Source organism: Macrobrachium rosenbergii, chromosome 55 (assembly GCF_040412425.1).
Source record: "Macrobrachium rosenbergii isolate ZJJX-2024 chromosome 55, ASM4041242v1, whole genome shotgun sequence".
Classification (NCBI taxonomy): domain Eukaryota; kingdom Metazoa; phylum Arthropoda; class Malacostraca; order Decapoda; family Palaemonidae; genus Macrobrachium; species Macrobrachium rosenbergii.
In genome coordinates, this window is record NC_089795.1 from 87,381,865 (window position 1) to 87,408,893 (window position 27,029).

General features: G+C 38.6%; 1 protein-coding gene across 4 annotated transcripts; it reads left to right on the forward strand.

Annotated features, from left to right (window-relative positions):
• On the forward strand, nucleotides 1-26,652 carry LOC136835608 (terminal nucleotidyltransferase 4B-like). 4 transcript variants are annotated; one of them, XM_067099347.1, is made up of 11 exons: nucleotides 152-713; nucleotides 4,567-4,764; nucleotides 7,247-7,417; nucleotides 11,111-11,231; nucleotides 12,272-12,508; nucleotides 14,041-14,187; nucleotides 21,021-21,167; nucleotides 22,457-22,684; nucleotides 22,819-22,941; nucleotides 23,415-23,829; nucleotides 24,374-26,652. In XM_067099347.1, exons 1-11 carry the CDS (start codon nucleotides 340-342, stop codon nucleotides 24,598-24,600), a joined length of 2,388 nt encoding a protein of 795 aa, XP_066955448.1. In that variant the 5' UTR covers nucleotides 152-339; the 3' UTR covers nucleotides 24,601-26,652. The 4 variants fall into 4 exon arrangements, with proteins under 4 accessions (XP_066955450.1, XP_066955451.1, XP_066955448.1 ...); XM_067099348.1 differs by having other exon boundaries at nucleotides 22,819-22,926; XM_067099349.1 differs by lacking the exon at nucleotides 4,567-4,764 and having other exon boundaries at nucleotides 1-713.
• The last annotated feature ends 377 nt before the right edge of the window (nucleotides 26,653-27,029 follow it).

Here is a 27,029-nt window from a genome sequence, read left to right on the forward strand (position 1 = left end):
GAAAGCTATGAAGCTTTCTCGATGATTCGCACTCAAGAATTATATGATCCATCCCCGACAGCTATTTTTGCGTCCGTTTCGATATATTTAATGCCACGAAGTGACCTGAGTCTCGAAAGGAATATAAGAAGAGGCCCTAAAATGGGTCTTCGGACTCTCAATTGACTCGGCGAGTAGAGTGGTAGTGGTCGAGGAAGATCATCAGAACGATGGTGTCGAAAGGGTTGTTGTGTTTATGCAGTGGAATGCCCCTCGTGTCGTGGCGTATTTTGTAAAGCTTCTCCTTCCCAAATAGACGCGTCGTCAGGTGGGTGGTGGTGGTGGGGGCGGGGGTGTGATATGGATCCGAGCATTGGGTGGTTCCAGCCAGAACAGTTAGGTCCGGCGAGGATACTTTGGGACAGGATCTGGTCCACCCAGCAGGGTCTCCACAACATGAACATCAACGAGATCGACGACGACTCCGAGTCGTTCCCCATGAACAACACGCCGGAGTACATCCCCATCCGCGGGGCTGCCAACGACGACGAGGAGGACGACGAGAACGCCAACAACAACAACACCTACTACAACAGGACGAAGAGGAAACGCCATGATGCCAATCGGGCATCGACCTATGGCCTCAACCAAAACTATAGGCATCTCATCGGCCAGTTCGGGGGATGCCCCTGGCGGGCGCACACCTCCAGGACCTACGATCTGGGCGTCCATGGGTGAGTACCGCTTTCGGATGGGCGTGCGTGCGTAGACCCGCAAACCCGTCGCTTCGCTCCGTCTCGCAACTAGGTTAAGCTAGGGAGCCCCTGGCTGGGCGTCGACAGATTCGCCTTTTACAAGTAATCCGGTACCTTGACCCAGGTGGGGCATTGTGGGGCAAGGTCAGGGGACTAATGTAGATCGTGTTAGGGGCATAGCATGCATAGCATAGACAGGAACACGAGGAATAGCCTGGATTAGCCTGAGCCAGTGGCTTTCAGCGAAAGACAGGCAGGTTTTGGTGCGACAGCGATTGACAGGTTGTTATATACCACGTTTAGCCAGTTCTAAGGCTGGCGAACTTGACCTAGCCTAACCTCATGTATCCTATGCTGATTTGAAACTTTAGCGACCTATATCTGAGGGATTAGGCGGAGGAACAAGTTCCGCTGATGAAAACGAACCGAACCTTCCCCAGAATGCCATGTCGTGACCTAACCAGACCCTACCTTCCCATCCTCACTTAGGGTGCTGTGCCCTGACCTGGTGGAGGTTTCACCCTCCCCCTGGATGCCCCCAAATAACACTAAACATCGGAAACAGTGGACTAAGTTTCTAATTGGAGGTAGTGTTAGAGCCTGCCTTATTTAGGCTAAATTGTAATACTATTTGCTGTCTGATCCGATGTTGGGTGAATAAGCCTGATGATACGGGGTATTCACCCATCAATGGATGTCTCATATAGAGTATTAACCCTTTATGGATGGATACCCTCGTAAGAGGATCTAAAACAGATTTTGTGTGTTGGACGGGTCCCCTATGAGAAGTATTAGTATTACGTGCCATACGATTTGGCTGTATTGAGTGGGAAAGAGTTTCCATCAATTTAGTGGCTCATAAATGAATGTTGGCAACTTGAGAAATTCAGCTCAGCTCAATCAGTGGGCGTCTCGGGAAGATCAGTATTGTTCTTGACTTGTTGGGGGGATGTCTTGCTGCTCTCTGTCCCTTGAGGCCTTTCTGTTTATTTGCTCTTAAATATACCCAGGGACAGCAGTTGTTTTTAGTCCTATCTTTTATGAGATGTCAGTTATAATTGTAATTTTGCAAAGAAAAGTACAAAGAATTAGAAAAAGCATGTATACCTCCAAAAAAGTCACTGCATCTCCTGATCTCAGTAAATTTACGTAAATATTTTACAACAAATATACTCAGAATTTGTTACTGATTTCAGTTCTTATCTGTTGTGATATTGTGTGAGCTATAATTATAATTTTACAAAATCAAATAAAATAATTAGAAAAAACGTGTAACTTGGAAAATTTACGAGGGCTTTGTAAAACAGGGTTGTAAATAGTCACTTTCAACATGGGGTTGTAAAGTTTTTTAGATTTTTTCTTACACTATGTTTTTTTTTTCTTCTGTTTTCGAATTGTTTTTTTTTTTTTTTTTTCTTAAATTGGCCAACCTTAAAGTTTACCAGGGCTAGGAGGTTGCATGATTTGTAATTGGCCCATCCCTTAAGGGTTAATGACGTTTAGGGGTATTAGCCCAAGCAATTGCTTGCGTGCCTTTAAATCATTAATTTTATTTAAGTATTGGACTTTATTTTATAAAGATAATTCACTTTTCTGTGCAAAGAAAACTTTAGATTTATAGCTTATGTACTCAACCTTACTGTAAATATACAGCAGCTATTTTATTATATCATGAGCTGAGAACAATAGGTTACTTAGACTACACACCCCCTTCATGTCAGCCATCCAAAGGCAATTGGATTGTATCTCCCAGGTAGCCTAACTGTAACTCAGAGTCTGTAGATAAACTCTTTATTTAGATCTTGCTGTAATCTGGGATAGCTGCAGCCATCTGACTATCACAATCAAAGAACATTGTGACTTCTCAGATAACTTCTCAGGAAAAAGAGATAATTGAAGTTCAAAACAAAAGACAGGTTAGGTTAGGTTAAATTTCCCACCCTTATCTTGGAAAGCTGCGACAATTCACTTTAAGTTTAACTTCCTTTAGGCTACTCCACTAAAATTTAATAAATACTTTTTTGTCTTTATTGGACAAACTATTTCATGGACTTCTCTACAGACAAAAGCTTATGCTGGCATTAGGCCATCTTATCTCTAGAAAAAACTGGCAATAATCTTTGTATTCCATTTTAGGTGGGGGGGAAGTATCAAGTGTAATCCTCACTTTTCTGGTAGCTCTACAAATAATGCATATTTAAACCCTTGTTCCACGAGCAAACTGGGAAGTAACAAACTTTTCCCCAGTAAAAATCTTAATCCCCACTACTTTCCATCCAGGGTAAATTACAATATAAGCCTTATCACCCTATATGCTTATTTATTTTCCAGCGTGCACTGGAAGCCTCACTACCCAGATGTATGTTAAATAACACTCAAGTCCACTGTTTGTCTTAAACTTATGATATTTTGGGGAATAACTCTACAGACACCACCCTACTTATGAACGAGCTACGTTCCGGACAGGCCGTTTGTATGTTGAATTGTTTATAATTTGGTTAATTTACTTGTCATGCCTATTTAATACTGTAGGATATAAAGTCAATACAGTATATAGGCTACTGTATGTTTTTTTCATCCTAAAACAGCTCACTATGCAGTACTGTGCACTGTATACAGAATAGGCGTGCAAAACAAAATTTGAGTTTGTGTGGCAAAGGGGAGTGCTCTGAACACAATTTTAATTGTGATCTCATTTGTTTATATCTCAGTATTTGTAAGTTGAATGTTCATAAGTAGGTTGGTGTAACTGTATTCCCACAACAGTTATTGGAATAACACACTGAAGCCTTATTAACATGCCGTTTGGGGGATTAACACATTTGCGCCATTTTCATATTGCAGTTGGGCAACACGCACTACCATAAGCCGTATCCCCAGAACAATTTGGAATGATGCATACTGTAAGCCTTATTCTTATAACAGCTAGAAGGTATAATACGCACGACAAGCCCTATTCCACAAATGTTGAGAGAACATAACACTTAAGCCCTGCTGCTCTAACAGTAGGGGGAATAATGGGCATTGTGTCGTATTCCAGTTGGAAGAGTAATATACACTGAGTTTGACACCTCCTGCTGCTGTTAGAATGGTGTTCTCCCCTTGCTCCTTTCGAGAAGGGTATGTACAGTCTAAATGGCAACTGAATTAGGCTCGCTCCAGCTGACACTTTGGTTGCTGTAATGATCGTTCCCTAACCCTCCCGAGGAGGTAAAAGGAGCTGCTGAAGGCTTTGTAGTCTTCCTGGGCATCCCAGGAAACACCTCCCCTCATATGCTTTTGTGGGGCATTTGGCCAAAGGGTCCTTCCCTGCCTTGTTTGGTGGACCCTGCTGCCTCAGCAGTTCACTCTCCACACAAGACTTGTGTTGTTGCTGCTCTTAACCAGTAAATGCCAGTTAGCCTGGCTAACTTGAAGGTTCAAAGGCTTCAAAGATTTTGTTTACCTACCTTGACCTAGATTTTTTTTAAATTAACTTTTTGGTAAGTAAAAGTATACTAATTTTTTGCCAAATACAGAAATCACAAAAACCTGAGTATTTATTTTGTGTTTATGCATTTTTTTTTTACAATTGTTGTTCATGCAAACCAGTCTTTTTTTTTTTTATGTAATTTGAAGTCTAATATAGAAATCGTGGAGTGATAGGTTGGGTCAGGCTAATGTAGATTATTTTGGAATATGTCCACCTTGAAGGAGTAGGCAACATGGTAATTGTATTAATTTCTTCCCAGATGCTTGAACGTTATATTTTTTGCGTATCCTGTGTTTTTGACCATTACATTATTAAAATTGCAAACCTTTAGTTTTTGTTTTTCCCATCTGTACATCTAAGGATTGTGGAGGGACCTGTGGAGGAACCTGCAGAGGATATTATTACATTTAGGAATGTGGAGGAACAACCTGAGAAGACAAGGGGTCTTTGGGCGCCTTTTGTCCGCTGGCAGTTACTGTATAATATGGTCATTTCTGTTGAGAACTCTGCCATCAACTCAAATTGGTTTATGCTGTCAAAATACATCACGATTCCAAAGTAATGCCCTTTTGTCTTTTGTTGTATACTTTTGAACCATAATTGTTGATGCAAACCACTCCTTTTTGTGTTTTTCTTTCCCCCCTACAAAATGGATATAGGAGTAGGAAACAGATTTGGGAAAAATGACTCAAAAAATTGCTGTACAATACCATCATCTTGAAGTTCAAGGGTGGCTTTGTTACGGGCAAGCCATTGTAAAAGCAAATTGCCCGCTCGAATATTACCAAACAATTTACGATAACAAAACTTGTAGTGCCATCAGTGCACCTCATGCAGTGCACTGTAGGCATCACTCAAGGTTCTTTGCAGCATCCTTTGGGTCCCTTTACAGTCGTGTCCCTCTGTTTATATTACCTTTCTTCCAACTTACTTTCCACCCTTTCCTAACAATTGATTCAGAGTGCAGCTGGGAGGTTTACTTCCTGTTACATCTATGAAACTTACTATTGTCAGTTAATGTTTTAGCGCTGAATGACCTCATGGGTCACAGCACTTGGCCTTTGGCCTAAATTATATATTCTCTCTTTTACAAAAACAAAACTTATAGACATTGACAGATGAGTCAAGCAAGATCTAGATGCTTAGACTGAAGTCTGTTATTATTGTAACAACTAAACTAAGGTGTTAAGTAGCTGGAGTACATTGCGAGAACTTAAAAGCTGATGAACAGAGGTCAAAATTCCAAGGGCCAAAGTAGGCTAGTGCTGTCCTCCAAATTAAACTTGTGGCCTGCTAAGTTAGACCCCTCCCCCTCCTGATATAGAGCACTATGAATGATATAGATAGCTTATGGCTACTTCCTTTTATAGCCTATACTTTGTTGGTTTTGTTGTCCTTTTTGTGCCTCCCCTTAACCTACCCTGACCATTAGTCACTGGTTTCCAAACAAGCAAAAGAATGTCAAGTTTGTCAATATCACTTATAAAACTATCAGAAAGATTTCACATTTAAAGTCAGTTCATATTCTCAGAACCAACACATCCCCACATGGCGTACATTACATGTTAAAACCATAAAAATCACAAGCCTATCTGAAAAACTATCTCAAGCAGTTTTATATTTTAAATAAATCACTTACTTTATAAATAGGCAGTGTTTTCAAAGCTTGCAGACATCCTAATACAATTTTTTTGTGTACTGTACATGATTTTAACATTCAGCACGGTGAACATTAATTAAAACATGCTGTGGTTATTTACAATTTATTTTGAAACCAAGCAGCCTGTAGTGCACCAAGCAACAGCCACCGCATGGGAGCCACAGCGATTGAATTCAGGAGTGACTCCTGAAAACCCAGAACCCAATGCTGAATAGTCAGTTTGGGAAATGGCATCACACAAATCGTGCACGTTTGTCTGGTTTCAGCTCATAGGGGGTTAGTTCCGTCAGTGCACCTCATGCTGTCCACTGTAGGCATTACTTAAGGTTCTTTGCAGTGTGCCTTTGGCCCCCACCTCCCCTTTCAGTCCTTTTACTGTACCCCCATTCATATTCTCTTTCTTCCATCTTACTTTCCATCCTCTCCTAACAATTGTTTTGTAGTGCAACTGGGAGGTTTTCCTGTTGCACCTTTAAAAACTCCTATACTCTCAGTTTCCCTTTCCATTGAATGACCTCATAGGTCTCAGAGCTTAGCCTTTGGCCTTAAATCTAAATTCTACAGTATTCTATTCTATTCTGTTGTCTGGTTTCGCTGCATACTGCTGGATAAGAACAGTGTATGGAGGCATACAACTTTAGCGAGTGAGAAACACCATAAAACAAAATTGCAGACTGGGGCAGTAAGCTTTCACAGTGATTGTGTTGTAGAAGGAAAAAATCTTGAAATTGACTAAAACAAATATGAGATAGCATTTTTGCTGGAGCTTATTGTGGTATTTCCTTGGTCAACTCTCAGTAAACTTTGAAATAACCCAACTGAAATGTTATTTAGATAGGCCAATTGAAATTACCATTAAAATATTACAGTAAGAGCTTGAGTAACTATATTTTTACCCAACTTAACACCAGGAATAGCCTTGTAAGCTGCTAATTTTTTTTAGACCAAGCATAACCTTTCCTGTGACAGTGTCCTACCTTATCAGATACAGTCCATAGCTGTTACTTTGCCTGTTGAAATTGCCTTTTCTTTGTAATTGGCAGTGTCAATGAGTTTTAGGGGCATTTTAGTAATCTTGCAATGAAATGTTCTAATTGTACGTATGGTACCTCACTGGATGTCAGGTGAGTGAGTGATTTACTCTATGGATATCGCAATATTGGTACCTGGTGTCATTTGTAAAGAAAATGGTTTTAAGAGTAAATTTTAATTAATTATATCAGTTTTATTTTGCCCTTGCATAAACTTCATCTTGTACTGTAGAGATATTCCTTCCTATTTTTAAATGGCTAAAAGTCCCCCAGTGCTATGTAAAATCTTGAGGAAATTGCATAAGGAACTGCTGAATTTTTCTTTTCATTTCGTTGCTTCTTCCCCTAGGTTACATCAAGAGATGGAGGATTTCTACTCGTGGATGTGTCCCACTGAAGAGGAGCATAATATGCGCAAAAGGGTCGTAGAGCGTATAGAACAAGTCATAGTTGGGCTGTGGCCTCAAGCTAGAGTGGAGATCTTTGGCAGCTTTCGAACTGGTCTCTACTTGCCTACTAGGTGAGTCACTGGCTATACAGCATATCTGGTATTTTTGCATTGAAAACCTAAACTGTAATGTGTGAAATATTTTCCCAGTTTAGTTTTTATTTGGTCTTGAATTTATGGAAGATTAATTTTGAGTAAAAAATTTAAGTAATTAGGTAAATTAATCATGCTAATATATTTTCAGGGAAATAGATCTAAGTAATTTAGCATTTGAAGTGCCATGATGTTTTAGCCATGCCTAATGTTATCAGACACCAGTAGTTCTCTAGATAATTACTGTCCTTTGCTTGAAATACATATTGTTGCCACCCAAATAATGTACAATCTTTTAAAAACAAGTTTATACAAAAATGTTAATCATAATTAGCCTTACTCCATTTAAACAGAGTTCATTTGAGCCTATTTAAAAAGAGTTGAAAGAAGGTTCCACCATGCATGCCCAGCCTGCAGTCCATTGTCCACAAACATGCAGGATGAATCAAGGCACAGCTGAGACCTTGTATAGTACTGCGAGCAAAGTCACCTTGGTACTTGAAGAAGAAGAGGGGTATCCGTGCATTGGCAGTGATTAACGTGTTAAGAACTCTGGAAGTGCAGAAATGGCTGGAATCATTCAATATCTTTTGTGGAACTGTTTAATAAGGTTCACAGAGAATGTTGCCTGTGGAGGGATCTCGTTGAACAAAGGTCTTGAGGACTGCACCCTGGCATGAGACAAAACTGCAGGGAGGGAACAGTGACAGATAATGTGCTGAGCCCACCCTGAGGGACGTTACCCACAAAGAAAAAGGAAAACCATTAGCTTAATCAAGCCACTCCTGTGTGATGAGTGTCATGTCAAACTCCTACAGATAGTGTGGGTGGGGGGCCTATTTCCCCAAAAGGTAGACCACAAAGACTGCGAGCATCTTTCCAACACACACCATAAGACACGTAGGTTGAAAAAACAAATTGTAATTATCATAGATACAGTTATGGAGAATATAACAAAAACATATAGAAAAAGTCCCATGACAACTTGTTGACAACATGCAGAACCAGTCAGGGACTTGTTACTGGATACCACAGACCCGGTAGTGAAATGCTGTCAAGAGCTGGAGGAGAGGAAGGAGCAAGCATGGATTTCACAGGACTGACGCATCAAGGAAACCATTTAAGTGGATCCTCTCAAGAATCAGAGGAAATCTTTGGTATACCTTTATGACAGCTGGCCAAAACAAAGCTAGTAAGTGAAAACTATGAGAGGTGGATTTGGTCACACGAAGTATCCACAGGCCTGAGGCAGTAATCTCCTGACACACTCCAGTTCTGCGACAAGAGTCTTAACTTCCAGAAGGAATCCAAGTGGAAATCTCACTGAACCCTTAATCATGAAAAGGAAATGTAAGGGAATACACAGGTGAATGCTTTGGAAAGAGCATGTAGAAAAAAATGATCAAAAGCTACAAGGACTTGGTGTATGTTGGGAAATACTGAAATTTCCCAAAAGACTGAATAATATAGCTAGTGGCAAGACAGTGGACTGCTGGCCTGGAGCTTGCACTGTGGAATCATTCTTTCAGCTCTTCAAGTTGGTGTAAATTAATGCAGAGTAAGGCTTATCATGATTAATGACTATCATATAATAGTGTTTATCATTGACAGTTCATTGACATAATTTTTTTTTATTCAGTATTGAATTTAAATTATTATTGCAGTAAAATCTCAATTTCAAAGTGTGGAATATTCACAATCACTACCATTTCATCTCTTATTTGTGTTTATTTAAATAGTACTAAAGAGGAATTCTTGACTTTTTAATACTTTTAGAACTTGAGATGTTATTGTTTTATTTCTTCAGCAGTATATGCAAAGGAGGTTGATATTCATACATAAAAGTTCATAGTGACTTCACAGTTTTATGGTTTGTGTAAATAAAGGTAACATGCAGCTTTCAAAACCTAATGTATGCTCTTGTTATAACTTTCTTAATAGTGGTTATTTTTTAAAAATTTATATCTGACATTCACTTTACCATTTGTAAATCACATTGTAAGCATAGTAAACTTGTGTTTACAAAATTTCCTGTTTCAGGAATATTTTAACATATATTTGGCAACTTAAATACATGGCAGTGTATTTACGTCAACTTACAAAATTTTCCTGACCTAAATCTTATTTCCAAAGTAATTTCATATATTTAAGGAAAAACAGATGAATATTAGACTTGGGAATTAAGGTGGTTGATTATGCCGCCGCCACTTATCAGTGATAACAGTGGGACACCTGCCTTTGTAGGTGTTTTGCATATGAATATCTGAAAGTATTTTTTATTTAGACCTTCCCAGAGTGACAGAAGATACAGAGCCTCATGGGCAAGATCTTGTAATGTGGCAGTATTACATAATGTAGATAGCACATTAATTGATTTAAGTTTTCTGTGTCCTTGCTCCTTGAGATGTATTAGAATTTTTCTTCATTGTAAAAGCAGAATTTTAAAGCCACTTTGGGCTTAAATCATTTTCTCATTAGGATTATCACTTAGAAGTTTCAAAATGTACTTTGGGCTTGAGCTGAATAGTAGGCAGGATTACTTTCTTATTATTGTTCAAGTCTGACAATATATTTACATCGTGTTTTTGTAATAGATGAATTTGGAACACAGTATGTTGAAGCGCACATAACTTATGGTAAAACTAAAGGGAAGTGTGCATGTTTGTAAACTAATATCTTATTGTTGCTGATAAGTTACCTCTTTATATTCATTGTCTATATGAATTAAGGATAAATGATAAGTGTCTGTCTGTTATCAGCCACTGAAAATGTGTCCTGATAACTTTGAAGCTGAGAAAGGTCATACCACTTATGCTTCTAATATGATTTTATTGCCATTCTGTTAACTTGAGGAAATGCAAAGTTAACTGCAGATCATATTTTAAGCAGAGAAATGCTAAAAATGGAACAGTGAGTGAGGGAGGTTAGTCATACTGAATGGTGCAAAGTACTTTGTGGCCTGACAATTTTCATCATGTTACAACCATTTCTCAGTTGTTGGGCCAGTGAAAGCTTGTGAAGCTGTTCACACTGCTTTTGAAATTTCCCCGCCCCCCCATTTTTTTTATTCCACGTCACACTGATCCATGGAAGATAAAATTTACATATCCCTTGCCTGTTGGTAAGGGACCTCTACATTTACTCATAATGTAAGGGTACAAGCAAAGCAATTACATACCAGGTGAGGAGGTAAAGGAAAAATAAGTAATAATAGTAGAGTTTAAGATAAGTAAAGGAGAATGTTACCTATCCCCAGGGCCTGGGCTTGAATGTCATATACACTTCAGATTTGGGCTCGTGGAAGATGACTGTGAAAGCCAGATGAAATGTGAAAAACTGTAAAGTTCTATTTTAAAAATGTTTTGAACCATTAGGTCACATTTTCAGGTCTTCTACAGCAAGTAAAGTTTCAAGTGTACAAATATATAGTGCTGTTGTAATTGAGATATGGTCGATCCTTACCTTTGTGGGTATGAAGAGAAATGAGGATAGGATGTTGATAGAGCAGCCAAAGTTGCAATTACCATTACAAAATCAAACATTACCATCCCAGTCAGTGTTTAATATGTTGAAATTTCTTAATTTTTTTTTTATTTTTTTTTTATTTTACAAAAAAGATTTTTCGTAATGATTTGAACAACACTTGCAATAATATTCTCTCTCTCCTTTCAGTGATATAGATCTGGTGGTAATTGGGAAATGGGATGCACTTCCTCTCCGTACCTTAGAGAAAGCTCTTCTAGACAATAGAATAGCAGAGCCCAGCTCGCTCAAAGTCTTGGATAGAGCGTCAGTAAGTAAATTCTTGTTTTTTTACTCAAAATATTCATATTTGGAACATTTTATTCATGGTTGCTTTTGGCCTCTCTTATTCTGTCATTTTTTTTTCATGTTTTTACAATGGATATTCTACAGACCCAAATGTTTCCATTCAGTGTACAGTACATTCATATAATTTTACTTTATTCAGCTGATGGTGGGATGATTGACAGATCTCTTTCATGTGGAATATTGGTATTTCATGCGTTATGGTTTGTAGAAAACGTGAATTATCGTAAAAACATTGTATGTGGAGCAGTGGTCCTAAGCTTTTATTTTTGTTCCACTAACACAGGCAGTCCCCGGTTATCAGCAGTCCGGTTCTACGGCGCTTGTCTAGCAATGACGATAACTGGATTTTTGGCACCAATACCTGGTTATTGGTGCTGATGTTCGTTATCGTCGTGTTGTCGGGAATGGGAGCCCCAACAATAACCGGGGACTACCTATAATTTCCTTTTTTGATGAAAATTAAGTAGTAAGACCAAATTTTTTCTTCATGTTACAAAACTTACAGGGTCTGTATAAATTGTTATTATTTTGAGTTATAAATCTTTTTAGTCTTACCAGTCTTGAATCCTTTTCTTTTATGAAGTGTTATCATTCAAGTTTTATAGTGTAACATTTTGTTGGAAGCTGTAATGACATTCATATGTGAAGGAACACAGTCTTCAGTTTTATGTCCTTTCATATTGTTCATGCCACATTAAACTGAACCTTTCCTATTGTTCATGCCACATTAAACTGAACCTCTGATATGTTAAATCTTGTTTATAGATTGTGTAATACTGTACATAGTATTCTCAGGAATTGTTGGTTTTATATATAAACCATCTAAAAGTCTGGCTCTAAGGAATTGCTTTAAAATGATTGATAAATTAAGTAAGGGAGAAATTTGTTGTCTGTGTTCAGTATCTTGAAGTTAATGCTGAATTTTATAATAAATTATAATTTTAGGATATTTAAGATTATTTTTCAGTAGGTTCAATATGACTTCACTTGTTTCCTCTGCAGGTGCCAATTGTGAAGCTGACTGACAGTGAGACTGATATCAAAGTTGACATCTCCTTCAATATGAGTAGTGGTGTCAATTCTGCCCGTCTCATCAAGGAGTACAAGTCATATTATCCAGCTCTGCCGAAGTTGGTTATGGTGCTGAAACAGTTTTTATTGCAGCGTGACCTGAATGAAGTCTTTACTGGTGGCATATCTTCTTACTCTCTTATCTTGATGACCATCAGTTTCCTACAGGTTAGTCAGAAGAGTTAGAATTTAAGAGGAGAAATTCTCTCTCTCTCTCATGTGAATCAAAAAGTGGAAGGTAACTTTGGTATTATCGGAATGATCTAGTACAGTGTTAGTAAATATATGTGAATGGGTGCATAGTGAGATTAGCTGATTAATAGTTTGTTTTGCCAGATTTCAATGTTTCACCCTCTACCTCAGTACTACACCAATTACCGATCTGTTTGAGATATCTGTAGCAAATAATAATTTCATTTCATAATTGTCAAGTAGGGTTCGAGTTAATAACTATAGCAAGATTAGCATCTGTATACTGTACCAGGTTTTTAGACTAGTAGTTAAAGTTTTAAACAAGAAAGATTGATTAACAATACCTTGTGAAAAACCCAGGAAGGGTGGTCTTAGCTTCTGCTCTGTGATTTCTTGTAAAACTTGAATATCATTATCAAATCGAGAAGTTTTTGTATTAAAGCTAAAAATGTTTAGAAAAGATGATAATGAAAACAGTGGCATTAGTAGTTAGAGATTTGTTTCAATCTAGAACCCAACATAATTTTATATATAAACTGTTCAAACATATCTGTATATAAACTGTTCACTACTTTTCTGCATCTTGATTTTTTTGTACCAGTAACACTAACGGTGGAAATATAGATGACTATTTTTCACAGTCCCAGACCTGGGATAAGATAAGTTTGAAAGTATTAAAGTTACCTCAGCTCCATAGATCTTATAATTTGTCTTTCTGCCTTCAAAACAGCATTTTTGAGATGAGAATTGAAGGATTGTTTGAGAATAGCTACATAATTGCATATCTCAGTAAATCTTTATTATGGTGAGGAGACCAAGACTAGAGTGGTTGCTCAAATATGGGGTGATTACTGTAAAAAATTGTTAGTAGAGTCTTTTGTTTCATGACAAACTTTTATCTTGAAAAGGAGCAGCAGTAGTGGGAGTTTTCATGAATATTGGCTATTTACTGTATAGTTAGGGTTTTTTAATTTTTTTATTTTGCTGTTTTTGGTGGGGCGGGGTTAAGGTTTGGCGATAAGTTTTAGTACAGTATAAGGAAAGGTCAGTTGCTTTTGATTTTATTATTGTAGAGCCTTAACCATATGATTAATGTAGAGCCTTAACCATATGATAAATGTTTTCACTGTGTAATACAGTTGTACAGTATTAACTATGTATGGAAGTGCTTCGAGAGAACAGTGTGGTGTCAAACTGGTGGTTGAATTGATATTGTTTTTAGTTTTCGTTATTTTGCACCCACTTTTATAGCCACATGTACATCTGAGCAAACTTTTGAACACTTGGTATAGGAAGAGGTCTTAGTGGAATGAGATTTCCAAAGTAATTTGTTTTTTTAATGAAACAAACTGACAGCAAGAGTTTAAAAGAACTACAGAATGAGAATGACAATTAGAAGAGATTATTTTAGTGCCCCTTATAATATCTTTGTTATGGGTGTGGGCAGTTGTTTGATTCTTTTATTAAATATACTGTAAATTATAAATGTCATGCTATTTTCTTTACAGCTCCATCAGCGACAGGATGTGACTCAACCAAATACAAATTTAGGAGTGCTACTGATAGAGTTTTTTGAACTTTACGGAAGACACTTCAATTACTTGAAGACCGGAATTCGAATTAAAGATGGGGGAGCTTATATATCAAAGGATGAGGTTAGTGTCTGCTGTGGTGGAAATATGGTTGTTAAAACTCAGTTCAGGTGTGCGTTAACCCCTAATGGATGGGCTAACTCATGTGAGTATTAATATTATGTGCCATACGGTTCAGATGAATGTAGTGGGAAAGCTGTTCATAGCACTTCAGTGGTCAGTAAATGACTTAGGGCAACTGTATAGCCCAGCACAGGACAGAGGGGGGGATAAATGAGTCTTGAAACTTAATTGGGGAATGTATTGCCTCTCTCTATCCCATGACGTCTTTTTATTTATTTGCTCATAAATATATCCAGGAATTGCTGTTGGTTTTAGTTCCCATCTTTTGTGATAGTATGTCGGTTATAATTGTAATTTTTCAAAGAAAAGTGCAAAGAAATATTAGAAAAAACATGTATAATCACAAAAGTTACTGTATCTCCCCATCTCGGTAAACCTCGTAAATATTTTACAACAGATATACTCAGAATTTGTTACAGATGGGGAGAGCTGTAATTATAATTTTTGCAAAAAATGAAATAAATTATTAGATAAAACATGTATAACTTGGTAAAATTAGCGTATTTTTACGAGTGTCTTGTAAAAGAAGCCCCACACACGGTTGTAAACAGTTACTTTCAACTTCCCCGTGGAAGGTAGGGAATTTTTTTTTTTTTTTTTCTTCATGTTAATTTGCATATCATCCTCTTTCATTAATGCGTTTTTTCTTAAATTTGCCAACCTTAAAGGTTGTCTAGTCTCGGGGTGTGTTTAATATATATTTAGCCCGTCCCTTAAGGGTTAATTATAACCTTGTCTCTTCTGTTATTCAGTTGCTGTCATGTACAAGATCCATAGATGAAAGAGTTTTCTTGCAGTGTCATGGACATTGTTAAATATTCTGGTTTGTGAAGCTGGTTCTAGTTATATACAGTTTTTTAAGTGTATTCCTTGTCACATGCTAAGAATTTTGAATAGTCGGCTTTGTTTGCTAACATTTCTTGATTTTAATTCGGCACATGTTCGAATAATCGAACTTTTTCGTGTCAAGCTCTGGTTAGAGATTGTATTGGCTATTTCAGTCAGTGATTAACATGTCACCTTATACAGTACAATCGACCCCTGCCTATTGGTGGTTCTGGATTCGCAGACTCACAGCCTTGCAGATTTTTCTATGGAATATATATACATATTCGGAAAATTCCTCCCATTCCCGGTATTTTTCGTAGAGAAATATTCACTAATTACACTATTTTCGCATCATTTTCATGACTAAATGCATTTTTTGTGATAAAACTATTTAAATACTCAGGTATGTTTTTAGAGCAGCTTTTTGGTGTTTGAACTATCAAAATAGGCAGTTACAAGCGTCTTTAGAGGGGTGTCAAGTATTTGTGGATTTTAGCTATTCGCAAGGGTTTGTGGTACACGTCCCCCGCGAATACCAGGGGTCAACTGTATACCTCTTTTAGAAGAGTAGTGTCATCCCTCATGATCACAAATGCAAATACTGTAGTTCCTTATTAGTTTGACCTCATCACCTTGCTTTCAGGATTTGTACTTATATTGGAACATGTCTTGCCCATTAAACATTAGTTTTATATCAAACTCATGAATCATTTGGAGCCCTCGTTTGATATCTGAATGTCTCCAGACGTGTTGGTGCCGAACTCGTAGTTTTTAGCAGCTCAATCCCTCTCCCATAACTTGTGATTTTGGCTATTATAAATAATGGGTTATTGTTATAAAATGAGGTTTTTTTGTACAAAGCCATTATTTATATACCATTTATCCCAATTCCTCATATCTCGTTTAGTGAGCAAATAAAAGCCTAGTCATAGGGATCCTCAGGTACATGTACTGGGCTACCTCCATTTCTGTTATGTCTGGAATAAGACTTTGTTGCCTAGAGTACTGGAAGACCATGAATGTGATCTAACAAGTAATATGAACTTTAAAAAATCTTGCGAATTTTTTTTTAGTATAAGGATCAAGTTATACAGTCCATCATTCCACAAGGGATGATGACTGTACTAAGACGAAGGCTTGCTACGACACTGGGGAAGTTTTCTCTCTGGGAGCTTCTGCCTCCTCTCAGGGAGACTTCTCCAGTCTCGTTGACTCTACTCGCTGTTCTGCGATGAACTCGGCTCGGATTTTCTTCTCTCCTTCAGAGTTGGACCACCTTTTGAAGAACGTTTTTCAGAGTTTTGGAAGTCATCAGTTTTATGGACTGGACTATTGGCGCTTTGGGTAGGAAGGTAAAGTCTTTTGGTCTTTCCGGCGCATTTCGATGATTTCTCTTCTGTTATGTCCTGCTTAGATAAAGGGATTCGTGACGGTGCGTCTGAGTTAGCCTCCATCTTCACGTTAGGAGTTCTTAAGAAGCGACAACTTTGGTGCTCTTTTGTCGCTCAGGAGTTTCTAGGACTCAAAGATCGGCTCTTCTTTTCGCACCTCTGGATAAGAAGTACCTTTTCCCTCAAGAACTTGTGGCCGAAGTGTCGAAATCCCTTACTCAGAAGTCCACACAGGACCTTTTAGGCGCAATCCACTGAAACCAAAAGCTCCTCAACCTTCTCTGCCAGCGCAAACTCGTCCTCTAGTTAATCAAGATAGGCCCTTTCGTGGCAGGCCCCTCACCCGTACAGTATCTCGTTTCGGGGCAAAGCAAGATTTGTCTCCAAGACTATCAAACCCTCAAGTAAAAGTGATCTGCATGTCCTCCATGCACTAGTCGGAGCCAGACTTCAGCAGTTCTGGCAAATTTGGGAGGAGATCGGAGCGGACCAGTGGACCACGTCCGTGCTAAAGGAAGGATATTCTATCCCCTTCCTCAAGAGGCCCCCTCTTGCAACAGAACCTTTAGCTTTGACAGCATATTCCAGCAACTTAGAAAAATGCTCGGTTCTGAGTGCGGAAGTAGACTCCATGCTTTTAAAAGGAGCGATAGAGATCGTGGAAGAAGTCAACTCTCCAGGCTTTTACAACCGCCTTTTCTTGTTCCAAAGGCCTCAGGCGGCTGGAGACCAGTCCTGGACGTGAGTTCTCTCAACCTTTTCGTGGAGAAAACCAGTTTCTCGATGGAGACGACGCAATCCGTCCTCAATTCTCTTCGTCCGGGGGATTGGATGGTCTCAATAGATCTGCAGGACGCTTACTTTCACATTCCGATCCATCCCGCGTCCAGGAAGTTTCTTCGCCGTTTTCCAGGAGAAGACTTATCAGTTCAGGACTCTGTGCTTCGGTCTGTCCACAGCCCCTCAAGTATTCACAAGAGTTATGTCCACTGTTGCCAAAGCTCTTCATCTCAGAGGAATAAAGATCTCTCTCTATCTCGACGATTGGCTCCTTCGTTCCCAGTCTCAGCCTCAGTGCTTGGAGGATTTGCAAGTAACTCTCGACTTGACACAGAAGCTAGGACTTCTAATCAATTGGAAGAAGTCTCACCTATCTCCCTCACAATCCAGGATCTATTTAGGAATGAGACTGGAAACAGTTCCTTTTCTGGCTTTTCCGTCAGATCAAAGAATCTCGGACTGTCTCGCAAAAGTCCAGAACTTTCTGGATATGGATACCTGTTCCAAAAAGGCTTGGATGAGCCTCCTGGGAACTCTGGCGTCAATAGAAAGTTTGTCTCCCTGGGGAGACTTCACATGAGGCCCCTTCAATTCTACCTCAGGGAACAATGGAACAGGAAAACGCTTCCAGACTCCTTCTCCTTTCCAATCTCGGACCTTATCAAGGAAGATCTAAGGTGGTGGTTAGATCGAAGAAAATTAGAGAAAGGTCTCTCTATTTCCGTCGAACCCGAACCACGAACTGTTTTGCAGACTCGTCAGAAGTAGGATGGGGAGCGACGTTGGGTGTAAAAGAAATTTCAGGTTTGTGGAATGCGACAGAAAAAGAATGGCACATCAACAAGAAGGAGTTGAAAGCAATCCACCTGAGTCTCGTACACTTCCTACCATTCGTACAGGGACAAACAGTTCTGGTTCATTCAGACAGCACCACAGCGTTGTCTTACATAAAAAAACAGGGGGCACTCATTCTTACTCCTCAGCGAGGTAGCAAGAGACCTCCTTTTGTGGGCAGAGAAGCACAAGATTCTGCTCCTAACAAGATTCATTCAGGGAGCCCTCAACGTGAGAGCGGACTCCTTGAGCAGGCAGCACCAGGTTCTGTCCATGAGAGTGGATTTTGCACGAAGAAGTGTGCAAGTCGCTGTGGAGACTTTGGGGTCAACCTCTGGTAGACCTGTTCGCGACGAACAAATCGAACAGGCTCCCAATCTTCTGCTCTCCTGTCCCGGACCAAGCAGCATTCCAGACGGACGCAATGCTACTGAATTGGTCGGGTCTGGACCTTTACGCCTTCCCGCCGTTCAAGATGTTAGGTGCGGTGTTGAGGAAATTTCAGCACCACTCCAACACCAGGATGACTTTGATAGCCCCCTTCTGGCCTTCCAGGGATTGGTTCCCAGTTCTCATGGATCTCTTGATCGACTTCCCGAGGAGCCTTCCAAACAGAGTAGATTTACTCAGACAGCCCCACTTCAGGAGATTTCACGAAAACCTGTCAAGTCTGCGGCTAACTGCGTTCAGACTATCGAACGTCTACTCAGAAGCAAAGGATTTTCGAAGAAAGCGCTCAATCCATCGCTAGAGCCAGAAGACCATCTTCGATCAAGGTCTATGAGTCCAAGTGGAATATGTTTCGTTCATGGTGCAAAGATCATGACATTTCCTCTTCCAGAACCTCGGTGACGCAGATTGCGGATTTTCTTTTGTTCCTCAGGAATAAGAACCTTTCTGTATCCACAATTAAAGGTTATCGTAGCATGCTGGCTACTGTTTTTCGTCACAGAGGTTTGGATATCTCTAATAACCAAGATATAACGGACCTTATTAAATCCTTCGGTACCTCTAAGAGGTCAGATGCTAAAGTTGTTTCGTGGAATCTTGATGTAGTCCTGAAGTGGCTTATGTCTGAGAAATTTGAACCTATGGATTCTGCTTCTTTAAGAGATCTTACGAGGAAAACCCTCTTTTTAGTTTTGTTAGCTACAGCTAAGAGAATCAGTGAGATCCACGCCTTGGATAGGAGAGTAGGATTCTCTGCTTCAAAAGCAATTTGTTCTTTCAAACTGTTTTTATGGCCAAGAACGAGACCCCTTCGCACCCGTGGCCTCGCTCTTTTGAGATTCCGAGTCTGTCGGAATTGGTAGGTAAGGAGCAGGAGAGGTTCCTCTGCCCAGTCAGAGCCTTGAAATATTATTTGCGAAGGACTAAAGATATTAGGGGTCCTTCAGATTCCTTATGGTGTTCGGTCAGGAACCCTCTTAGACCGATGTCCAAGAATGCCATGTCCTTTTTATTAGAGATCTGATTTCTGAAGCTCACTCCAATATTTCAGAGAATGATTTGAAAATGTGTAAAGTGAAGGCTCACGAAGTGAGGGCTATCTCTACTTCTCTCGCTTATAAAAGGAACCTCTCCCTTCAAGATATTGTGCAAGCAACCTACTGGAGATGTAAGTCTGTATTTGCTTTGCATTATCTCTCGCAAGTACAGTCAGTGTTTGATGAGTGCAGCACGTTAGGGCCCTTTGTTGTATCTGGCACGGTAATGGGTAAAGGGGTAAAGGAGGATTAACCTACCTTTACTTACTTGTTTTTTGGAGTGTGAAGGTTTTTACGGTTGTCTGTGAGGGTAAGTGTTGGATAGTTTTACCCCACAGTTGGTTTTGGTTTTTATGGTTATGCTTTTCTTTGGTGTTGGGTGACCCCTTTGTAATTCATGATGTTTGTGCTGCGCCTGAGCAGGGGCATACTTGTGGTATTGTCACGGCCATGTCCTAGGTGACTGATACCCAGCTTAAGCAATCTGCGACCAGGTCATTATACCCATTTGCTCTAAGGATAGCAGGTTACTGAGGCAGTAACTGTGGAATCAGCTACCTTAGCAGGTGAGGAACTAAGAAATTTTCTACATTAATAACCTTAATGTTTCCAACAACTCTTTTTAGCTGTCATTGCCCCACCTCCTAAAGGTGTCAATCAGCTATATGTAACTAACAGGTAAGTTGTATGTGTTAAAATGACATTTTTATTCTAAAATAATGTTTAACACATACTTACCTGTTAGTTACATATACGACAGCCCACCCTCCTCCCACGGGGACAGGTAGGCAAATTATTCTGAAGCATGTTGGAATAGTTCCTAGTACCCCGACAGAGGGCAGGTAAGGGCGATCACCCGATATTCGGACTGGCGCTGCCGCGCGTTTTGAAATTTTGCCGTGACGTCAAGACTAAAGCTATATGTAACTAACAGGTAAGTATGTGTTAAACATTATTTTAGAATAAAAATGTCATTTTAGTTGTTTCAAGTTACACGCTTATTGCAAGAAAGTTTCATTGAAATGTAAGTTGTAACATATATGTGGAAGTACATACAATGAAAGGGAATCCAGTAAAGAAAAATGTGATTTGAATAGGTATTTTAACACTAAATTTTGATAAATAAAAGAAATGTAATGAGTTTTTTCTTAAGTTCATTTTCATGCAAACTCAGTAGTTAATATTGTTACCAACTCCACTAATGTCTCCAGAGTGTTTTTTTATTGAGAATACACAATGAACCAGGTAATTGTTCGAGACTCCTGTATATGTATGCACCTGTGGAGTTAGGGGCTAATCATTATCTTTGTCCATATGGTTTGAAGTGTTTTGGATTTTGTTGACCATTCAATTGGCTAATTGTAAAGAGAGTTTGCATGAAATATTGTGGTGTTGAAAGTTTCTATATTTTTGACAGTCACTCTTCATTCTGAGCTAATTTTTGATATTGCAGGTGCAAAAGGACATGCCGGAGGGCCACCGCCCTTCTGTGCTTTGCATAGAGGATCCTTTGATACCAGGCAATGACATAGGTCGCTCTTCTTACGGTGTCCTCCAAGTCAAGCAGGCATTTGAGTATGCTTACATTGTCTTAACTCAGGTAATTAACATTAATCTTTTATGTAGCTCTTAGTGTTTGACTCCAGGTTGACATTGTAGCACCAGCTGTATTGATCAAGGCAATGAAAAGTACATCAGCTGCAGATCAAGCGAGTTTTATAAGTTCTCTTGTAGGTTTTACCACATGGTTTTTAGGTTTTTTTGATTAAAGGGTTTCTGTCAGTGTCGCACTTGCAGGGCCACTACAAATACCAGAGCTGAATGTCATCTTGCAGCCTAGAATGTCCAGGCTCCAAATGCACCAGATTTGAAGATTATCTCTTGAAGATAAGGGTCTTAGTTGTTGGATGGTACTGAACTGTAGTTGAATATAAGTATCCTATTTGTGAATTCTTTCCATTTTATTTGCACTAGCAAATAAAATGGAAAGATGTGACCATGTTGCTGAAATTGATAGCCTAAGTGCACTGAGAAGATATCAAATGAGGAAGTGGCTGAGAGAATGTTTTCAGACAGAAAAGAATACTGAATTAATGAAGATGGTGGAGGGTTGGATACAATATTTGAGGACAAAAGGAGCTATTACGGAAGTGGTAGAAAACATAGTGGTAGGGCAATAAATGAAAATCTAAGAAAGGTGTGCAAGAGTAAATAATTTTGAGAGGCTTCCATAAAAGTGAAACTAAAAGTAAAACATTGGTAATGGTAACTACAGCTCATGTTGCAGGATAGACTCACAATTTAGATTTTGCTAAGGATAGTATACTCTGTGTGGTTAGGGATTTTTCCTTCTAATTATTTTGCTTTCCATGTTAGAAACTTGGTCAGTTATCAGTTTATGAATGGTCAGATGCCCCTGAACAATATTAAAAAAGTCTTTAACTGAAGAGGCTTTATTTATTAAAACGCTGCTGTCACATTTTTAACAATGTTAAAGAAGATTATTGCAGAGAAGCTACGCTGAACAAGTCTTTCAACTGTGAAAAAGGGGAAATTTGGAAATTGGAAAAGATGCCCAGCATTGTACTGTTATGTAATCAGTCACTTATATACTTAACCCAGCTGTGTAATGACGGTTGCCTGTATGCTTACGTAGGCGATAATGGACTTCCTTCAGAGAATTTTTGTCAAAAAAGTTTGCTGTGATGCAAACATTTATATATTAAGGTTCTGTGTAATTTCCCTACAAAAGATGAGAAGGGGGTTAATCTTGGATAGCTTATGTAAAAGATTTAGCAAAAGTTACCAAGTTTACTGATAAGTGTTTATCTGTTCATATATTTATTTAGAATAATTCTTAATATTTTTTAATTCTTAATATCCATACAGGCTGTGAACCCTCTCAACACTCTAATAAATGATCCAAATTCACATTCAATACTGGGTCGTATTCTGCGCATCACTGATGATGTTATAATATATCGGCAATGGATCCGGAAAACCTTCCCAGTTAGCCGTCCCTTGGCTTCTACCACAACTTTACACCAAACGCCACCCCTTCATCCAGCAGCACCCCCTACACCACCTGTGGCTTTCCACACACACAATAGTATACAGGTATGTAGCTCTACAGAAAAAGTTTTCGAATGTGGTACATGTCATTTGTAATGAGAATGAAAAGTGGAGAAATAGCTGTTAGTACATCTTTTTATTATATGTATTAAACCATGAAATTCTTTGGTATATTTTAGGTGGCTTCCAATCAGTACAACAAAAATAAAAAATCCAGTGTTGGAGATGAAGATGCCTTTTCGGAGGCCTCAGAACCACATTCTACGCCTCCCTCATCAGTCTCTTCCGTCAGTGAAGATACAGTGAGATATTTGATTTCAGTTTTTAGAACATTGTGCTTTGTATTTGCTTGTGTGTTTGAGTGATCTTGTTGGTGTGAGGTTGTATGAGCATTTTCAGAAGACATGAGAAGAATAAGCTGTGAACAGTACAAGGCATTATAAAAATTAGGGCTTTTAATGACACTTAATTTTTTAACTACTACTATTACTGATTTGGAAAATAAAGTGCAAAATGTAAGGTAGAAAGTGTGAATGTGTTGTATGGCTAGTGATTCTTTAGAATACTAATGCAAAGTTTTTTTTTTTGAGATGACAGTTCATTACTTTAAAAGAAATAATAGGAAATATATTGGCATATATTTTTTATAATAAGATAAGTGGCATGGACAAATTATAAATTTTTGTTATTTGAAATTTGTTGATCTTGCTTGCCTTGCTGATTTGTCTTGCAGATACTCTTGCATTTCTAACTTGAAATGTAATTTTGATTTCAGGATTCTGATCAGGCGGTTGAGATGAGTGAAGGAAGTAGAAACAGTTCTCCAAATCTCCACCACCATCACCAGCAACTCAGTAATGGTACAACAACCATTAATGCTGTCTTGCCCATGCCAGTTACGAATTCTTCCGTGAATGCTAACCGCCCCATGAGCAATAATGTTGCAAAGCACACCACAACATCTGGTGAAAGTGTGGGGACGCAGCAGCCTATTCAAAATATTGCGGGGATTGAATCCAGAGGGGTTACTGATGCTCCAGCAGAAAAACAGTCACACAAGGTGGCACGTCATGATTCCTCAAACAACCATGGCTGGCATCATCATAATAGTGGTTCTTTATTGCAAGGTGGAGGGAGCAGTCCTGCCAAGCCTTGGGCTAAGTACAGAAGATATTCCCAGTCATCACAAAGTAAGTGCCCTTATATTATTTTTGGTGTAATATCCAAGATGGAAGACCTCCCATTTCCGCTTGATACATCCATGTGTGAGGTTTTGAGAAACTTGTGGTTTACTTTTGATTCTCACACTTAAGACACTTTCTCTCCAGAATTATTCAGAAGACTTAGAAATTTTGTGTGAATTAGATTTCCAGGTATTAAACATCTTTCTAATTTTATTTGTGCAATGGTAATTCTTCTCTAGGAAATAATCGTAACATTTAAACTTTTAATGTAATTCATCCAACATACTAGTGCTGCTTCCTTTTGTGTCTGGTGGTGGTGTAATACAGACTGCTTGCCCTGAGGTTGTATAAATCAGTTTGTAATTATAAACTCATTGTTTTATTAATAACCAGTGGTGAAAAGTTTCATCGTTACAGATTAGAATTTATTCAGTATTAATAGATTGATTTTTGTTGGATGTTTGGCCTGATTTGTTTTGAATATTACAATTATATTGCATATCAAGTGTACAAAGAAGGTATTTTGACCTAAGGAGGGTCTCCTTTTCAGTGACTCCTGTTGCACCCGACACCCGCTGCAGTAAAGGAAATCACCCGGGAAACACCAGTAACAATCCTGGTAATGGCAATGGCAATGGGAACAACCTTAATAATATTATAAATAATGGAGCACCAAATAATCAGTACAGATACCAAAGGATTTCTTATAACAAGAGAAAAAAATCCACACGAAGAGAATCAGACGCTCGGACAGAAGTTCGGGAAGCTCACCGGTGATTGACGGTGGGGAAGAGTTTGCCTCTTTCTGTGAATGGTTGACATTTTTTGGTGTTTGTGTGGACTTATGACGGCAATTTACGGTAGAAATTATGGACTACTTAAGCATCATTTGCTCATTGGTTTTACAGTCGTGAAAACAGTGGCGAAGTGCTGGATTGTCGTTAGATGACTGTGATGCTGATCTCGCTGCTCCTCCAAGGAGAGGCTGATCAAACTCCACTCTTCTTATTTCTGTGAATAGTTAAACTACGCAGCTTATCCATATATTTGGTGAATATGAACAAAGATATATTCTAGTGCTTGGACAGGCCTATGGTGTGAATTTTCAATGCAAGGTGTTTTCAAGAATCTGGAAAAAGTTAAGACGTTCAGCTCTTGAAGGATAGATGATGGTGAGAGACAAGTGTTGGATGCTGCTACTTCTGCTCCTGTTGCAGGGTCTGATGTTCCACTTTACCGTAAGAAGTTTTTAAGTAGACCAATATTCATAGAATGACTTTAAAAGATTTTATTTATATTCATTAAGCTCAACTTGGCTGTTTTGACCACTCATCCCAAAGTCACGTGAAAGTCATTTCATATTAACCTGAGATTTCAGTTTAATCTCTTGCAAGTCAGTTTACCCGAGTCAGACTCTGGCTCGGGTGGGTGGTTGTTGTTGTTGGTGGTGGTGCATAATGGATGAATGGCTAGCACAAATGACCCCTTGCAGAGGGCAACTTGTTTGTGAGAAATACTATAGACACCTGAGGCCCGTGCATGGGTTTTTGTGAAACCAAGTCACTGTTTTGGTGTCAAAGTATGAGTGTTCCATAGAGCAGGAAATTCTAAAATTAGGATTTCTGTATATCATTGTTTAGCCAAAATATATATTTATTGTTGATAATGTCAAACTGGTTGTTGTTTTTTTATTATTGTTTTATTTTTATTAATTTTTTTAAGTAGCAAAGGGAGACCCTTTGTCCTTCTCAGGCAAAGTAGGTGTATGATAGATGGGTCCTAGTGCTTGTTGTGTGCAGTATAGGAGGATTAGGGTAAGGGAAATGCAGCTGAGAGTTGCCTTTGGAGATGTACAGTTGGTCATGAATCGATGTATAGAACGACGATGAAGTCAGTCACGAGTGTGTGAGGAGCAAACTGCATGTGATTAGGCCAAGGGCATTTGTCAATAAAAATGCCCTTGATTGTGATTTGCTGTGCCAAGAAAAACAACTCCATTAAACTTGTTTAGAATGGATTAAATCATTTTATCTAAGTCATGTGAAGTGATATTGTGGAGCCCATATCATTAATGATTTATAATTAATGTTCTAAAGTCAGTGATAGAATATTTTCGTATATGAATGAGTGTAGCTGTGTTAGTTATTTATTTTAATTATGGATGTATTTTGAATGAAATAGGTTGTTCAATGCTGTGGACAAGCATTACAAGCATTTGTAAATGAGGGGCTCCCTCCCTCCCTCCCTAAGTTGAAAGGTTAGCCATCCACACACTGCCAAAGGTACTCTTTACGTACTCTGGCCTAAAAAGTCATACATTTGTCCCTCATAAGATGTAAACTCGTAGATGAAATAAAATTATATGTTCGGTTTCTTGGGAGAAGATCCTAATTCTCAATATTCAATACTCTGAAACTGCAATGACAACCACTCGTGAGAGAGTGGGAGTGGGAGTGAGAGAACCAGGAAATTAGAGGGGAACCTTTCCATGGGGGAAACCCTGAAAGCTATTATATTGAAGATTGTGCAGCTCGTATATTTTATACAACTGAATATTTTCAATTTAACAAAAAAAAAAATTTTTCCTCCGGAATAGTAAGATGTTTGAGAAGTGGAATAATTTTTAAAAGGATTCCGTGAAACTAATTGGCACCTACTTTCCTGCCCAAATCCACCACATTGTTTTTAAGCGGTGAATGAATGCATACAACAGGTAGCTTATTACATAGTATTTTATTTATATTTTTGTGTAAGTGCAGTTTCCCGTAGTGAATCATTGTAAACTGAGACTAAAGATAAAATCACAAAAATAAATCGACTTAGACCTAATGACAGATTTTCATTTTTTTGTAATAATGTAGTTTTATAGTCTTGAGGTAATAGCAAAAGGAACAAGATAGACCTGATGTTGTGTTGCAGTGTATTAAGTATGATTACCTTTTCTGTAGTTACAGTAACAGGTATTGGCAACTGAAGCATTGAAGATATTTTAACCAGTATCAGGTTTTGTTGAATTCTGTTCCCGCAGCTTTGTAAGGGTATAAATTTTATTAATTTTATTATTAATATCATGACATGAAATTTCTAGTTGGTAATCACCTAGGAATGTGTGTAATGCATAATCTAGTACGTCATGTCTGATACTAAATTTTTTTTAGGGGTTTTGTTTAAACGGAGGAAGTACAAAACTGACCTTGCAGATAAAA

What these genes read in the sequence shown, in the direction of transcription:
- LOC136835608 (XM_067099347.1), top strand. Translation starts at nt 340, where the DNA reads ATGGATCCGAGCATTGGGTGGTTCCAGCCAGAACAGTTAGGTCCGGCG. An exon ending in TACGATCTGGGCGTCCATGG is followed by an intron (nt 714 to 4,566) that starts GTGAGTACCGCT and finishes TGTACATCTAAG; the next exon opens with GATTGTGGAGGGACCTGTGG. An exon ending in CTTCCGTCAGTGAAGATACA is followed by an intron (nt 22,942 to 23,414) that starts GTGAGATATTTG and finishes TTTTGATTTCAG; the next exon opens with GATTCTGATCAGGCGGTTGA.